Source organism: Indicator indicator, chromosome 21, assembly GCF_027791375.1.
Source record: "Indicator indicator isolate 239-I01 chromosome 21, UM_Iind_1.1, whole genome shotgun sequence".
NCBI lineage: Eukaryota > Metazoa > Chordata > Aves > Piciformes > Indicatoridae > Indicator > Indicator indicator.
Window position 1 is genome coordinate 7,734,858 of NC_072030.1, and position 18,280 is coordinate 7,753,137.

An 18,280-nucleotide genomic window follows, 5' to 3' on the forward strand; every position below is an offset into this window, starting at 1 on the left:
TTTACATCTCTTTAAGCTGTTGATATACTGCATTTTGAAAGAGGCAACCTTAAAAGGCTTTTAGCTATGTCTTGTGATTTATTGGTTCTCGTATTTATAAGCAAAGTTTGTTTATAGTTTTGTTGTTGTTTTTAATTAATGGCTGCAATTGTTTATTAAGATTTTAAATCAAAGATTAAGCTATGCTTATGTTTTCTTAACACCACACTGTTCTTTTATGGTGTTTTTTTTAACCCTGTATCCCTTGGACTCTCTAATCTGCTCTTCAGACATATCAGCATGGGGAGTCTCTTTCTGAGCCTCTTGGGACTTCAGATAATTTGACATCTTATGAAAGTTATCTATTCAGGTGTTGCTTCCAGACTTGAGGTCAGTTTAGTGTTTGCAATCATTTCAGAGCTAAAGCCTGGTTCTGGGAGTGCATATTCCACTAACTCTCTGTCAGTCAGTAGAAGCTGTATGTTCTTCTCCTGGGCTGTGTTTAAGAGGGCATGTCTATCTCCGTGACTCTTAGGGAATGTATTTCAAAAATCTCTTTTCTCTATCCCAGATAATCTTCTTAATTCGTTACTCCAGTGTCAGATATTCTTTCTTCAACTCACTTGGGCCATGTGAAATTTAAAGAAAGCTATTTAACCCTCTGGCAGCAGACAGATGCTTTAGTTATCATAGGGTAACTGTCATGAACTCTAGATGTATGTAGGCTCCAGGTACATTGAAGCTCCAGGTTCATTGAAATGTCTATTCAGCATCTCTCTCTCTTCATTCATAATGTTGCCATCAGGATTTGCATCCTAGAATTTTCTTTTGGTCTCCTCATTATTTACCATCTTCATCTAAGGTACTCATCAATTACTCTATAGATTCTCTGTTTCTGCTAAGAAAGATCATCACTCTTACCTCATTAGTTCCTATTATGCTTATGTAATGTTTGAAGAAGTGCCTCTGATGTGGTTATTTGCAGTTCTGCAGCATCAGAAAATCTTCAGTATGTCAGTTCCAATCAAGGGGACCTTAGAGCAAGTGTCTGTTCTTTGCACTTCCATTTTACATTAGGTTACAAAGCTTTTGTCAGGTATTCCCTACTGATGTAGACTTCGTGCCTGTAATCCTGTGATAGCTATGGATCTGGACAACCGTGCTATCCCCATAATGACACAGGGCTTTAAAAGGAGGGGTTATTCTGGGGAAATGTGCCTGTTTTGACACTTCTTTCCAAGTGTGCACTACCTGGTAGCAATGACCAGATGATAGAAGTGCAGAATTATGTCTGTACTTGAAAGTGTTTTCTCATAATGTGCTTTCTTTTCCCTTAAAGTATTTGGGGGTGTGGGAGTGAGAGTGTTGATAACTGAGGCTCAGCTTGGCAGTTTCTCTAGGCTACATGGACTTTTCTGCTACATTAAGAAGAGTCTACTGTTAGTTCTCTGGACTTGACTTTAGAGGAAGGTACAGATATGCCAGTAGAAAGTCCTCCAATTAAATTTAAATGGTGCCCTTTATTCCTTTTTTTTTTAACTTCCATTGTCTTCAGAAAGATTCTAGTGACTTAGAAAGGCTCTTAAATTCTGGAATTCACCTACCTGACTTTTTTGTGAATGGCTGTTGTAGGGAAAACCCTTCCTTTAGGCTTCATAGTCAAGTGAGGCAAGTCAGTTCTCATGGCAACTTAATTGCTGAATTAATTTCTACCAGACTGAATGTGCTACTTGCTATGCCATTTGGCTTAGAGCTACTTTCTGAATTCAGAAGGCAATTTTGCATTATCTAAGTGACCATGTATTTAGCTTTCATTATTCTTGTTCGCGCATGTACCGTTATCAGACCTGTGTATGGTCCACCCTGACAGTCTTTCTCCTTTACAACTGTTTCCTTTCCAATAATGGTAGGGACTTCTCAGTGTTTGCAAAGGGATACTATTTCAAGTTCCCTTGTTGTCCAGAACATCTGTAATTGATTATTCTCTTTGCTGTGATAGCTCTTTCTCATGGCCTAATAACCCAGGATCATCAGTCATCTTATCAGATTGTATTTATTCTACATCAGAACGATGCAAGATCTGTGCAGGGCAATTATCATACCTCTTGATTCTGGCTCATTCAATATGTTTGCTTTTTGGTGGTTTATCCTAATATACCTTCATAGATGTTTTTAGTCATTTCATTTCATGCAGTCATGAATGGAAATCCATCTGATGTCCTTAGAATGATATATTAGGTTTCACACCTGAAAAATACACCTTCTCATCCTAAACTCATCAAATGTTATGCTTCGGTGCTGGTCTTTACTCAAGAGACTTTGCAGATATGTTTCTGATTAGGGTGCTTGATTTTCTATGGTCTGTTTTGTCTGAAAACTGCAAGGTAAGGAGAGTATGTAGCTTTAAGAAGAAGTCATCATTCTGTGACCTGGATGAGACTATTTGGAGTCCCTGACCAAAACGTCATATAGTCTTGCTTCTCTTCTCATATCTATTCTTGTGGAACTCCAGAAACTTGTCTCATTCAGCATGATGCTGGATTGCTTCAATGTGAAGTGACTTTGTTCATCCCTGGTTTGCAAAGTCTGGTATTATAAGGGTATCACAAGTGGGAAGTACTTACACCTAAGGATATCTTCAGACATATGGACTACATTAAGTCATCTGAACTTCCCTGCACTTCACATCCAGTTGCTTGCTATCTACCTCATGCCTCTGCTTAATGATCACCCGAATGCTATTTCCTTCCATTCACATGAAGTCAGGCCAGAGAGATTCTCAGTGCTTATCTGCTACATAACTTGAATTTTTCAAAGGCCTTCTCAGTCACATGTACTGGTGAGCAGTCCCACCAGTGAAACTTGTTTTCCATCCTGTCTGTCCTCCTACAGCCTTTCTGTTAACCACTCACACTGATCCTAGCCTGTCCTCTGCATCTTGATCGGTGTGGATTTCCTACCTGTGATCATCGCTTCTATGAGAGTAATACTTTTATGGATGAGTTCTCACCTGCTAAACGGTTCTCTGGCACAATTGCTGTGGTGCCTGTGCAGGACTGTCACCTCCATCAGCACACAAATCCAGGAAGCCTGTCTTTCACTTGAGGCAGGAAATAACCTCCTCCTTTTGCCACTTGCTCATTTAGTTCTGAGACCCTCCCTAATAGAAGGAGAGCTCTTGCCTTTTACATTAGCTGGGTCAGACCCTTTCCTTAACCTCTCATTTTTGTCTCTCTAGCAGGGAGACATCTGAAAACAGCTAAGTAGATACTGTCTCATCAAAGACAACTTCTGAGCCAGATTATTTCTCAAGCCACATGATATTTCTATCCTACATAGCATCAGGACAGCTATTTGCTAGCAGGACTGACAGGGCTCACTTGCTAATCAAACACTACAAATTCAAGGATATATCTAGAAAGAATGCACTGCTTGCCAGTATAGTTCTGCCTTTTTTTTCTGAAATGAGTCTTGACTTCTACTCAAAGTAATTGTGCTTGTGGAGGGGCCTGGGAGTCATCCACTGTGGAAATCTGTGTATCAATAGTCATGGAAAGGGAACAGCAAAGTTACTTTTACATTGCTCAGAAGTGAGTAGTGCTTATTATTTGTCTCCACCCCATTCCCTTTTCTGCTCTGTTTTGTCTCCCTTTTCAGTTGCTGTGAGAAAAGTTGAATAGCATGAGTTTCATTTTTCTTACGGCTGTATAAGGGACAGGATGAGAATGTGCATGCACTTCAAAAGCAGAATTTTCTGGCTTAGGTACTTTTGATTTCAAGTGAATATATAATGAATACCTATATAAGAAAGATATATTGACAAGCCATTGCTACTGGTAACCTGTTGAACTTTCTATTTTTTATATATAATGTTATCAAATAAATTCTCAAGATACATTTGCTGGACAATGTCTTGTTATTTTAATACCTATTTACTTTTATTAAAGCGCTAGCATATTAAAATTAATTTTCACATGAAAATACATTGAGAAGAGCACAGAAAATCCTGATCCAGTTGCACAAAAGCTAATGTTTGTCTCTTCATAATGCTTTTCATAGTACTCAGTAATTAGAAAGGGAAATTCCGTGCTGGTGTAGAACTACCATTTTGTTTCCCATTCCCTGCATTGTCACCGTGGGTAGGGTTATTATGCAATCTGTGGCAAGCTCATTCTACCAGAGTGCTTACTAATTTGTAGGCTGTAGGTGTAAATTGAAAAGCTTTCATCCTGCTTGTGTTTACTTCACAGATTGAACTGGGCTCCAATTATTCTCATCTATGTGAACTGAGGCACTGTTGTTGCTCTTGCCTGGTTGGGTTTTTTGTTGGTGATGGTGGTGGTGTTTTTTTTTGTTTTTTTTTTTTTCTTTCCTTGTGGGTGGGCACAGCTCATTTGAACCTGCATTTCTTTTCAGGAGAAACACTTAAAAGAATGAGTATGTAAGAAGTAGTTCTAGTACGTACTGTTCTACAAGTTTAATGATTTTTATACTTCAATATAGTCAGTAGTATAGTAGAGCATTGCCAGTGTTTATTCATGATTTGTCAGGCACACATCAGGTTTTGTTCTCTTGAAAGTAATTTAATCTTTTTTTTTTTTTTTCCTCCTCTTTCTTCAATTTCAGTTGTATGAGTAAAGCTGATTCTGCCTGTATGGGAGGATTAATTATACCTGATGCTGCTTGGTTTAGCCTGTTTGTCACAAACTTATTTTAGCTAAACTACTGCTTTTCAAAGAGGAAAACAGAGAAGGGGAGAGAGTGCATAAAGTAGCAAATGCTGAAAATAGATAAATATTTTATGCTGCAACCTCCCTAGAGCAGTAGGTCACTTTCACAGTAAAATTAGTTACCTATTTTATACCATTAATAGAAAAACACTTTTAGCTTCCTTTTCCATGCACAATATTTTTTTCTTTTTTTTCTGGGAGGTATTTTAAATGGTTGCTAAGGCAGCAGTTTGCTTCTTATTGCTCCTTTTGCTCTGTCCTCTCTGTGTGTGGTTGTGTGGGAATCACAGATGTAGGAATAGAGCAAAATCCTGCAGTTACTAGATAACCCCCCCACACTAATCCTACCTGTTAAGAAAATTTGCCCACACATTCAGATAAATCCCAGTATTATTAAGATAATTGTAAATGTTTTCTGTATTTCCTGCATGCATAGGACTAGTGGTATTTTGGCTATGCAGTCTCTTGGCTTCCTTTGAGATTCTTGCAGTGACCTAGTTTTCTTATCCAGAAAGGTTATACAAAATAATTATATGAATTAGAAATGGGTTATGATATATTTAGATAGCGGGATTATGTAATTGTCTTAGCTTCAAATTCAATGTGCTCCAAACAATTTGGAATGTTCCTTTAGAGGTTGTGTAATATTTCTATGAAGGTTTCTGAATGCTACCTAGTCAAAACTTTCTGTATATTTAGCTTTTTTTTTTCTTCTTCTCGTAGTTCATCTGATGCTCATCAGCTCATCTGATTACATTAGTTGCAAACTGTATTTAGGTAAGCTTAATATGTGGTGCAGATGTTATGCAACTGCCAGCTTCCACAGAAAGAACATAGTGTTCATCACAGTGTTCTTAAGGTTTCTAAGCCCATTTGACTCTGCTGCCTATGAAAGAGGTTTGGCATTTCTTTTGGGGAATAACAAACCTGATTCAACCTGTGTAGAAACTGGTCTTGGAGTATGACTGTTTGTGCCTATCTTTTTACATCCATATGCATCATATACAAAAAAATAATTAGTTTATGCCTGAGCCAAATAAGCCAGAATGATACAAATATGAGAAAAAACATTACAAGATTAAAAATGTGGTTGATATAAAAGTCTAAACTCAGTGCTTTTAAGATACTTGACTCTATATACACCACTTGTATTGATTTAGAGAAATCATGACTAAATCTTTTTTTCCATTAAATTTACTGGATCTTGTTTTAATGGTTTTCTATTGTCAGTGCTACCAGATTTTCATTTACATTTATGGATGTAATACAGCTTTCAAATATGCTTTTATGCTCCCTTTCTGCTGAACATTTCAATGTTTTATACATAAATTAGAGGCCATAAACATTTTTGTAGAATGTAGATTTTTCATTATCTTCTTAACAGAAGGGTAAACATTGAAGCAACTTCCTCAAGGACACATATCACACTTGAGCCACAATTGAACGTTAGGAGTTCTCTCTTCACATACAGTGTTTAAATAGTCATCTGTCATCTTGCATGTAAATACTGTCTATGCATAAAATGACAAATGCTTGTAAAATGTTTAACATTCCAACTGTGAGTGTAAAATACAACATGGGGACTTTAAAATGTGGAAACATGGTCTAAGCCTGTCTATACATTGGGGTCCCTAAAAACCGTTCAAAAAATGGTAGCTGTTGTGCAGGTGTGGACGAAGCCCACCCTACTACCAAATTAAAATGACAAAACTCCTTCAAATACTCTCTTAGCACTCTATGCTTAGTCAGTTAAACCAATAAATAGGTTTGGATACATACTATATTTTAGTTCTTGTTGCTGGCACAGAATCAGAAACAACATCACAGTGTTTTGGATTAGTGAACTGGATGATGTAATGCTGACTGAACTCTGTGCAATATGGAAGTATTCTGTATTAAAAAACACAAAGAAAGTTAAAATAATCCAAGAAATTATAAACATCAGTTAAATATTATTTTTGGCCTTTAATTTTAATATTTCTCTAATTAAATAGTTCATACTCTGGAGATAAGCTGTCATTTATTAAATGTTGATATCTCCTGCAAATTAATTTTTCCTTTATATATGGTTGAATTTCTGATCATTAGAAGTTGTTTCTCACTTTAGTGAGTCAATTTTTTTCATGCTGCTTTGTTAAATTTGTTCTACAGTTGCATACTTCACATGATTTTCTCGGGGACTTGTGCAAAATTTCTAAGATTAAATTGCAGAAGACACAAAAGCATGGAAGAATAACTGATCCAGAGTGTTGTCTTAGAGGTTTATACAGCTTTTTTTAAAGTGATATTTAAAGAAAGTGGTGTATTTCAGGAAGAAAACATTATTTTGACCTAATTATATTTTTTGAAACTGGAAATAAATAATACTATTTTTTCTTTATCTTCTCCCCCTTACTATTTGTAGTTAGTAACAGTAGGAGTTCTAAGGCCTAAATTTCAGTGCAGAAAGAAATGCTACCAAGTTAATTAGAAACTTAGTTTATTCTAGAACATAGCTTTGAAGTAATGGAATGTCTAGATGTGGGGTTTAAAAAAAATCTATTGTATTTGAAATGGGTTTGCCGAGAGCAGTCTAATGCATGCATTACAGGGTTCTCTGAAATCTACTTGTGTCTTCTGCACTGTGACAGTGCAATAAACGGTAGATTCTGGGTTTGCATGCAGCTGTTGGCAGTGTCACAGCAAGAGATGTAGGCAGTTCGTGTTCACCTTTCTTCCTCAGATTCTGTACTGCTCCTCTGGCTCCTTCTGCATCAGACCAGTGCAGAGCTGCCAGCCTTGGGCAGCATTAGTGGCAGCAGATGTGGTGGCACAGCATGCAAGCGTCTGAGCTGCTGTCTGGCACCTTCTTGACCTAATCTGGTTTCATGCATATCCTTGACGCATGTCCGCCTCACCTCAGCCTTACTACGTGTCTGTCCTTCAGAAGGTGCTGTCTTCTATCCAATTTTTCTTGGAAGTGCTCTTAGAACGTACAAAGAATTTCAGAAGTAGACTGATCAAAATCACTGCCTTTAATAATGTGGTTGCCCAGTTGGGTGCCCACTACTTGACAGAATTCATAGTTCATGTGTTAATATGGAAGTACAACTCAGTGAACACTTTATTCAGTGTATCAGTTGAAGCAAAATGGCATTAGTCTTGCCACTGAGGATTTTGAAGAGCTACTGTACTATTGTGAAGGGGGAATGCTACTTTAGGTATTAATGCAGCAGCAGATTTGGAGCTCTTCACTTGTTAAAAATGTTTTGTAGTTTTTTTTTAAATTAAAGAGACAGTAATATCTGTGTGAGAAGGCACCACTTATTTTGTTAGTTTTATTTCACTAGTGTAAAACTTCTTCAGTCTTATCCATAGGAGAAAGCCTGTTCATTGAGGCATGTTTCTGATTGTAATGCCAAGTTTAGTGATTGAAAATTGCATTGAACAAACCACATCTTCACCACTGTACCCTACTTGGAATTAATATGAAAGCAAGGTGTTATATATATATGTGTGTGTGTATATATAAATTTTTAAACCTGGCTAAGGTTGTCAGTCTTTATAATGCTAAATTTATGTACCAGTAGAATTTGGTACAGTTCCATTTCAGTTTACAGCTTTTATAGTGCTTCAGTTTACAGAACTAAAAAAAATTTTATTATAAACCTTTACCACGATTCTTTGTTTTCAATTTTTGTTCCAGAACCCCTTTCTGCATGTTTATTTCCTTTAGGAAGATTGTACCATTCTATACCATACATATATATATATATATATATATGATGACATAATGATCAATTCAAGAGAAAATAGAATTTTGAAATAAACCCCCTTCACAGGCAACCTTTGACAATTTACATCACTTTTCTTTCTTGACATACATGGCATCACTTTATTCTCATCATGAACGTTTTGTGCAAGGGACTGTTTAGAAAACGTGTCCAAACCATGGTTTAATACAGATACAGTTTTATACTACTTCTTGTTGTGAGGTTTTTGTTTAGTCACAGCGCTTAACCCACTTGGGTTTTGAAGAGAGCCTGCAAAAACTCTTGGAAAGAAGCCCTAAGTCTGCACATAAGACTCCCTATTTTGTCAAACTCTGGCTTCACTGTTGGGTGACTGCAGTGTGTCTTTCTCTATTCCAGTAAGAGAGGATTCTGCTTCAGAAAGCACAACTTTTTGATTTCTGTGAAACTCTCAGCAAGCCTGTTTAATTTACCAGAAGGATACTCTAGGTAATGTGAAATTAGACTTTATAGAAAACTTTGAACACAGAGGCAGTCAGGGAAATTGTTCATGGATAGACTTTGTAACCTGTGGTGCCCTCTAAGTAAAGAAAGAATAGTAGTTCATCAGCACATCAAAAGTAAGAGGAGCCACAGCCTGGTTTATTATCTCTTGATTCTGCCTAACGTGCAGACTCATACTCACACACAACAAACATGGTGGCGTTCTAATCGCCCAGAACTACTGTCAGTACTCCCACAAGCCCTTCCTGGCTTCCTGTAGCTCTTCTGTGTGAACAGTGTTGCTGCTCTGACAGTTGATGAAAATTGTTAAGCAAATTATTTGAGCGCTCTTTTAAGCAAGGTAAATACCTTCTTAAATTTATCTGCATAAAGCCTGTAGTTCTAGATGACCAGTACTTTTGTTCTAAATGTGGGTTTTGCAGTGGATTAAGTCTCTCTGAAATAGATTATGTTCTGTACACAGTCATCTGAAAGCTACAGGAATTTGCGTGGAATCTGCTTGAACTGGGTTGGAATGTATGTTTTGGCATTGAGACGTTGACAAGGAACATGAATAGCATGTGTGCCAGAGCTGCTGATGCTTCAAAGCTTCAACACCAAGCAGGACAGTAATGCTATTAAAAATATGTTTTTTCTGTAATCCTTAAATCCCTTCTTAACTTTAAATGAGGAGGTCCAAGTGAGGTAGCTGTTCTTGGCAGTATATTCATAATGCTGAGTAATGTAATATTTTTTGAAATGAAAGATAAATGAGAACCCTCAACAAGCTAAGCAATGAGAAATGCTGAGCCAGTAATATGCAGACTCACATTTTACTATGTATTTCAAGTGACTTTCAGCAATTCTGGTGTACTGAATAAAGGAAGGGACATTTCCTTTGTAATTTGCTATCAAATGTTATATTGTATTGTAGAAAAATGTCACTTCCTAATAATATAATCAATCCTATTATTGATTATATTAGTAAGGAAGCCCTGTCTAAGTCCATGTTGCACTTTTTTGAGTTATGACTGTGGAGTGCAAAGTTTCCTTGTCTGACAACACTTTGATAAATGTGAGACAGAGAAAGGTTGAGGAGGAAGGCAGGCTGTTATCATCATTCTGCAGGGAGAACCTGAGACATAGAAAGATGGCTTCAGTAGAAGAGCTATGTATGTCATTTGACCAGCCACTATAAAATTTCTTCCTTATCTGATGTTTTAGGTGTCTCCTCAAACTTAACATTCCTTTTCCTTTGATTGCTTGGTCTTGCAACTTTGTTCTTATCTGGGATATTGTTCCTGAAATAAAAATGTCAGTTCCTGAGTTTTAAATTGAATTGACAAAAAGCATGGAGTTCCTTGAGACAGAAATGAGAAATGTCTGTGTAAGCAGAAGGTCTTCTGTGTGAGTCTACAGGAAATATTTCTCTGGCACTCACTTGTGAATCGCTCATTACAGTGGTAAAGATATTGGCAGTATGCAGTTGTGGCAACAGAGCTTTCTCACTCAAGTATTGTATCATTATGAACACAAGGATGTCTTTGTTTACGTTTTTCGACTCTTTGAGTGCTTAAAGCCTATTCTTGCAGTAAATAGAAGCTTTAAGAGCTTAAATGAAAGGTGCTAACTGTTGTGACTACATAACTGTACAAGGTCCTGCTTTCAAGTGATTATCTAATAATCTGTGATTTTGAGGTAATTTTTTTATATATATATATATATATATATAACATCCCATTCAGCAAGCAACATTTCTCGTAGTCTGAAAGCACTTGATACCACCTATCAAAAGTTATTCTTTTCCTGTGAAAGCTTATCAGATTGAAAAGGTAGTTAGTTTTTGCCAAATAAATAACGTTCCTACCAAAATAGTTCGGCAGCATAACGGAGTACAAATAATCCCTCTGCAAAAGCATTACATAATGAATGTTGGAGTTTATTATGGCTATAGTCTCATCTGAAATGATTATGTTAGTTTTGTAATCTTGGAAAAACTGCTAGCACTCTGATCTTCCAGTGAAAAGGAGGAGAGAAATGAGAGATCCACGAGAGCCAGTGAGAAGTCTGTGCGGTTGTGCTCCATTCTTTATTTTTATTTTTTAAATTTTGGAATTGGTTTGCTACAGCTGTTATTTGATACAGCTGCTATGCCTTTGCTTAGGTGAAGGGAACTGCAGGTGGATGACTGCTCTGATCAGTGTGGGAGGCCAGCAAAGATCATCTCAGCATAGCCTTACTCGGTGTCCTCATCATGCTCATTGGTGGTTATTCTGTCTTAGGCCTGTAATAGGACAGTTCTGCTTCCAAATTCTTGGAACCAAGTCTTGAATATGGTATTTATTTGGTTTTACTTAATTAAGTGTTCATAAAATTCACTCCTTTTCCATCTGCTCCCCTTTCATGCTTCCAAATGTAAACTGTGTAGACCAGATTTGAACCCTGATTTAATTGAAAGGCAAGTTCAGTTTTTTAGCTACTGCCTAATTTAATGGAATTAAAACAAACAAACAAAACTCCCCAAAACAACAACAACAACAACAAAAAAACCCACCAAAAAACCCACCCATAAGTTAATGTGTTTGAGTTGTTCAGCACAGAGTCTGACCTCAGTAAATTTACTCTAGATTTAGGTCTAACTTGATTAAATTACACATCAAGGTAAGCTGAAAGTCCTGTTTCTTTGAAAGAAAAATGCTCAGTCTTTCCCAGAATCCTCATACATAATTTCAAATGTTGTCAAAGGAGCTGTGTAGACTGAACACAAAGCTTGAAGAGTATAAAGTTAAGCCTTTTGTTATGCAAGACACAGGGAGACTCATTGCTTTTGTACAAAAGGACACAAGGAGTTCTTTACACTGTTTACTTGTGCTGGTATCCCCAGTGCTGCAACTAATTTGTATGCTCTGATAGTTTTGCCAGGGCACTCTCTTGGGCAGGAGTCAACTGGTGCACTTTGAATCTTTGTGTACCAAGGTGTGAAAAGCAAACTATCTGGAGAAAGCTGGATTATCTGTCAAAAGAATTACTAATATAATCTGAAGTAGCTTGAATCAGTTTTCATAGAAATGTTAATGTCACAGTTAAGGAGAAAAAATGATGGAAAACAAAGATTAAAGTTTGGATTTCAAGTTTACTCTTAGTGACTACTTAAGTTAAAACTGTCTTAATTCACAACAATCTATATTTACTCATCTCTTGAGTTTCAGGGACAGATTATACTTAATTGGCCATTTTCAGTTTGCAAGTATAAGCCTTCATCATAAGCCTTAGGTTATAATAACTCAAGCATGTTGCAGCTTTAAGTTAACTGAGACTGATTCAAAAAAATACTGCAACATTTTACATTTAATAGATGCTGTTAAGTTATTGTTATCTGTCAATGTACTTCATTTTTCCTATAAATTGAACTAAGTAAAGAGGGAATTGCTGTTTTGTTAAGCTTTCCATAGTGTCTCAGACAGGAAAGGCTTTTTAGTGTAACAGCTGACAGCAGAGTACTTTAACACACTTTAGGTTCTCATCATACTGAACTGCTTTGTTCCTCCTTTTGTTTGGATTGCATCTTAGAACAGCCCTGTTGCCTGCCCTACAATAGGTGTAATAGTGCTCTTAATGTTTGTTTAGGCTGGAGAGCAACGTGAAATACAGTCTGGCTATAAGATTCTTGATAGTAAAAGTTTTTGAGATACTTAAATGCATAAAATTTTCATACGGGTTTCTGTCAGTAGGTTTTTTTTTTACCTTTTGATCATCCAACACAGCCTTTTTTAGCAATGAACGTACTATTCAGATTGCTTGTTTTAAAGGACCGTTGGACAGAATTAAAATACTTTTCCAAAGAACGTATCACACACAGATGATGGTTGGGTTTTGTATATTTTTTTTGGGGTGGTGTTTTGGCTTTTTTGGGATGTGTTGCTGGTTTGCGTTGAGGCTTTTTTCCCCCCTCGTTTCTTGGAAGATGATTTAGAAATGATGTATCATTTCCTCTCCTTTTTCCATCCATTTCCTCTCCTTTTTACATTCTCTAAAGATGTGATCTGACTGTCTATCATCATACTTCTTCATAGAACTGGAACAGTCTTCCACATTAGCATGGCCCTGCCATGATTCCAACTACCTTGTGCCTGGAATGAAAAAAAAATACATACTAAAACAAGCAGGTAGATAGACACACAGAGGCAGATAGATGGAGAGGGTAATGATTACCTGACTAAATCTGATTTCCAATTACAGAAGTTGCTAGAACATAGTGCTAATCTGCAAGTGCATTTTAGCAATGCTTTTTTTCAATAGGTTTGCACTCTTTTCTCCAGTGATCCAAGGTGTAGCTATTTCGCAGACAACTCTAGTTTTCTAGTGCAGTGCTAAAGATGGCAAACCTTACTGAGAACCCAGTAGTGCTCTGTGGTGCTGTACACCTTTGAATCATAGTCTGCATCAAGACTGATTACTGGCATTTCATAGAAAGTCCCAATTCTGATTCTTTTGATACCAAGTACAGACTCTGAAGGAAATACTGCATCCACTAGTCAAAGATATTTGTTATATGAAGCTTATCTTTGATGTAGCTTTTTTTTTTAAAACTGACTTTTTGTACATTATTAGTTTTCCATTCCATACAATAAACTCTATTCATAATTAATTTCTAAAGGCCAAATATGATTACCAGTTCTTTTTATAACATTAAAGTTTCCTCTAGGAGAAGATAGTTTTGCAACATTTTGGAAGACAGACTCCATCTTAGATCTTCCAAAGAAGAAAACTGCCCACAGAAGTGCTTATCTTGTGAACTTTGTGGGATTGTTCTGTTTTAACTCAGTTGTTCCAGGAGAATGCAGCTGTTTCAGTGGGTGGAAAGTGAAGATACGTCCACAGAACAAGAAATGGTGCTGAAGATCCTAGCCAGTGTTTTAAACTGAGGAAGTGGACTCAAGCCAGTAAAGGATTTTTGTAACTTAATCTTCTTTTGTACTTGATACTAAGTCCTTTTTGTGGTATATAGCATTTTGACTGCTTTTTAAGTGCTGATATAAATCTGACGATAGAGTTTGAGTAACAGTTTAGAGAAATCAGAAACAGATCCAAGCTCTTTTACTCAGTATGAAATGTTCCAGTTCTGAGAAAAGAAAACCGCTCATTCATCTAACAACTAAGCACTTAGCCAGACCTGCTTTCCAGGAACAGCCAAAACTTGTCCTGAAATTCATCAGTGTTTGGAATATGCAAAGAATGCAACATTGAGCCTCCTTTTTAATATTCTTACTTCCATGTTTGTAGATTTACCCAAATTCAGCTAAATACTACTTTTTCTGATGCTCATTCAAATCTGGGTTAACTCCCAAGGGTCTTCCTCAGGATTTACACTGGTGTCCCAGAAGAAATAAATAGGTGCAGTAAGATTACAATCATAACTGGGGAGAGACCCCACACCAAAAACTAAATTAAGACTTAATTTGTGGATTCTAAAGAATGGGTCACATAGAGATTCCCTTCTGAGACCTCAGGTTCTTTGGACAAGTGTTTATTTTAGTTTTTAGGATTTTTATCCAACATGTAGTTGATTTGCTCACCCATTTCTGAAAACGTAAGGCTTCCCATTACAGATAACCTGGGATTTAGAAGCTATAATTTTGCAAATGTTACATTTTAATCTGCATGCTTTTTTTCCTGCCAATTCTTTCCTTTGTGCATATGTGGTCTGACTCAATTCCAGAAAAAAAATCAGGACTATATTTTTTTCAAGGATTATTTATCTCTTTTCTCACTCCGAAATTGGCCAGCATACTATTGCTTTCTCCTGTGTTATGTGTGAATGTAATAGTATCACCCACCACCCTAAAATTGTGCCATTTGGAATCCTGTTATATCAGTACTGAACCCTTTCTCTATCACCTCTAAGAATTTGTAATAAATGATAAAGCCTCTACTCGTATAGAAAGAAAAAAACCCAAACATCTTTTAACCAGTATATTTGAGATGTGGATAATTCTTTGATTTATTTAAATTAATTTAAAATATTCTTTAATCCTCTCAGATTAACTGGTGTTTGAGCTTTTTCAACTAGGTTAGGAGTTCTTTACTGTGTTCAGTCAAAATTTAAGCGTCTTCAGTGAAAAATGAGGCAGAAGCTTTCCTAATAGGACTCCTTTTGGATGACTTTATTCCCAATAGACACTTATTGCCTAAGTCTTCTTGCTTTGATGCAAGAAATAGTAATTTAGCTTCGAGGCTCAACTACTTCCTGTTCTTCCAGAATTAGGTTTTAAAATGCAACAAGAACTTTTAAATTATTTCATTACTGGCATCTGTGTTCCTTGAGAAAAATGTATAATTTACTGGGTTGCAGGAATTGGGTAGGAAGTGGAAAACATCCCTGTCTTCCTGTGTTATTTTGTTGCTGCTGGGAAAGGGCATGGATGTATTCCAGGATAATAACTATCTGTAATTCAAACAAATATTTTATGTTCTAGCTTTGCAATAGCTAGAAACTTGAGTTATAATAACTACTCACAGTTGCTCACAATTTCTTCCTTGTTAATTGTTGGATTTGGATTTGGTGTTCTTTGTGATACCCTTTTTTTTGTTTGTTTTTTAAATTGAAAAAAGCAGGGTTGCCTCACATGGGGCCAAGAATTTACTTAAAATGTGAATTTATTATAAATGGGTTTATAATGATGACTGCTGGGGGAATGATATCTCTGAATAGGAAAGCAGTAAAGTTCTGGTTAATTGAAAATAGCAACTCTATAATTTGAGAGCATGGGTTCATTTCAGTTGGGCTTGTCAGGAACCATTCATTAATGAAGTGTGTGTCAGACAAGCTCAGCTAGAGTTGAAAGAATCAACATATGTGGAAGGTTCCTTGATCAATGTTGAATAGCTTTTGCCTGATCATACAGCTATTTGCGTGCCTGTAATTCCTTGATCTTTCTTGACCTGAACAGGAATGTGAGTTTTGATACTACAGCAGCAGTTTACATCTGACAAGACCATCGAGCTAATGTAACTCGTACAGTTACTTGCAGGATTTGTTTTTCTAGGAAACCTGGCCTTTTAAGAAATTTCAGATGATCTCCTAAGAGCTCAATCAATGGGAATTATCCTACTTCTATATAATGTACAATAGTATTTCATTCTGTATGAGATAGTACAAAATCACCCAGTCTTCACCCAAAGCTTCCACCAAAATTGGATTTTGATAGAGTGGATTACAGAGCGAGATGTATAAAAGGTCATTTGATGTGGTCCTGAATAATTTGAGACAGCCTTTCTGAAAGATAAGAGTTTTATTTCTTTATTTTACTGTTGCAGGAATAATGCAGACAAAATAAATACAACTGATAGCCAAGACAGAATTGTAGATTAGGGGTTTTGTGGCACTCAAGTTAAGTGTATTAAATACTATAAAATGAAGATAGAAACGTGCAGTGCCATCTTAACCCTACGCTAGATCCCATGCTTCACATTAGTTAAAATCTAGCAAAGTGGTAGCTAACTAAATACATTGTGTTTAGTTACAAAGATTCTACTAACCGTTAAAATGTTGAGTATTAATAGCTTTAGATTTAAAACTCATTAACCATTGCCCTATTGACCAGCTAAATAGAGTTTCTTAGCACTCTGCTGGGCCAGTGCCCCTTCGTTCTGCTGTGGAAAACTAGGATTGTTTGTTTACTCAGTGAAAAGTGTTTTGGAATGCTGGCAGAATCAGTGGCTCGAACAATTCAGATACCTACTCACTGAAGCAGATCTGGTCAAACTACAGATACTGCCACTTTTTCAGAAAGTAAAATAGTTTTTTTTCTGTCAAGATGCATGTTTGTTTGTTTACTGTCAGAAGGCTTCTTCTAACTTGTAATCTGTAAAAAGTGTGTATGTTATTAGAAATGGAATTCTGAAAAATCTCATTCAGGGTTGAGTCTTGTTATAAATCGATAAATTCAACTTATTTCTCAAAATGGTAAGGTTTCTAATTCATTACCTGAATCTTGACCCAAAGTAGTGTGACTTGTGACTTCATCATATGAAAGTGGACCACTGAGTAATTTTGAAGAAATGTTCTAAAATATCACAACACTGACTGTTTCCAAATAAAACTTGGCAGCTTCTGATGAATTTTCATTGAGATGTGATGAACTGCAGGCTTAAGGTACAATCAGTGTGTATATGTAGTGAGAAAAATATTTTGTCTCAAGCACTTTTGAGTAAAAACCTTAGAACATCATCAGTTCCAAATCAGCCTCTGGTTTTGTGTTGACTTGTACCACTTAAACCTTTCTGTTAAACATTAGTCAATTAAAAAGGCAAAAATATGTGCAGACTGTATTACGTAACAGTCTCTGAGTTACAGATGATTGATTCACATGTTGCCTCTTTTGACCTGGAGAGTATTTTGATACCTTATGTGTTTAAATAATGGTTAGACTGAAAAGAAAAAAAATAAATAAATAAACAGAAGCCTCTTCTTCTCTAGCATGTGCTGTCTGTCCTAACCAGTTGCCATAACAATTAAAAAAAAAAAAAGTTGAAATTATGCATCTTTTATTATTTTCAGCAGGAAGCTCCAGTAATCAGAATCTACAAAAAAGGTTATTTGCAGAGAGAAAGATCCAACTTCTGTCCACCTAGAACTGAACTGTTATTCTGTCCTTATTTTGTGGAATTTTTGATTTAATTTCTGCATGTTTTAAATAGATTTACCCAATTAATGCTGAGCTAAGCAGAGTATATACTCCGGGAAAACATGAACTGACAAAACGTATTCAAGAGACGCTGGCTATGTATGTCTTTATCTTTCCACATTCTTCTCTTTATATTTCCTTAGATCATAGATGAAGAAGAAACGCAGTTCATGAGTAATTGTCCTGTTGCTGTTACTGAGAGCACACCTAGACGAAGGACACGCATTCAGGTGTTTTGGACGGCTCCTCCTGCTGGTACCGGCTGTGTAATTCTGAAGTAAGTATTTTAAGGCATACTGAACTAACCATTAAAGTAAAATTCAATTAATAATAAGTCTAGTATTTATTACATTAAGAACTTCTGCAGTTCATAGATGCTTCTTTCCTTCTTTGACACACTTGACCAAGGGTAGTTCTACTTGCACGCTTAAAGCCCAACTGTTCAGAAGTTACTGCAAGTTGTCTTCTAGTACTACTGAGTCAGTAACCCTTGTCAAACTTGGTAGGTTTTAGCCATTTATTTCACCTAAAAATCAAAAAGTTCTGAATATTTAAGATCAATATTGCATCCATCTGGTTGAAGTGCATGGGTAAAAAAAGACCCATGAAGCTAAGATGAGTAATAGGAATGCTTTGTAGAGTCAGAACTTTTCTAAATGGACCTTTTATC

At 36.3% G+C, this 18,280-nt stretch overlaps 1 protein-coding gene across 1 annotated transcript in view; it reads left to right on the forward strand.

Annotated features, from left to right (window-relative positions):
- SPON1 (spondin 1) overlaps positions 1-18,280 on the forward strand; it is a 140,192-nt gene that overhangs the window by 11,485 nt on the left and 110,427 nt on the right. Inside the window, exon 3 of the mRNA XM_054390588.1 lies at positions 17,754-17,887. Coding sequence (XP_054246563.1) covers positions 17,754-17,887 — 134 coding nt within the window. The remainder of the gene's footprint in view (positions 1-17,753; positions 17,888-18,280) is intronic.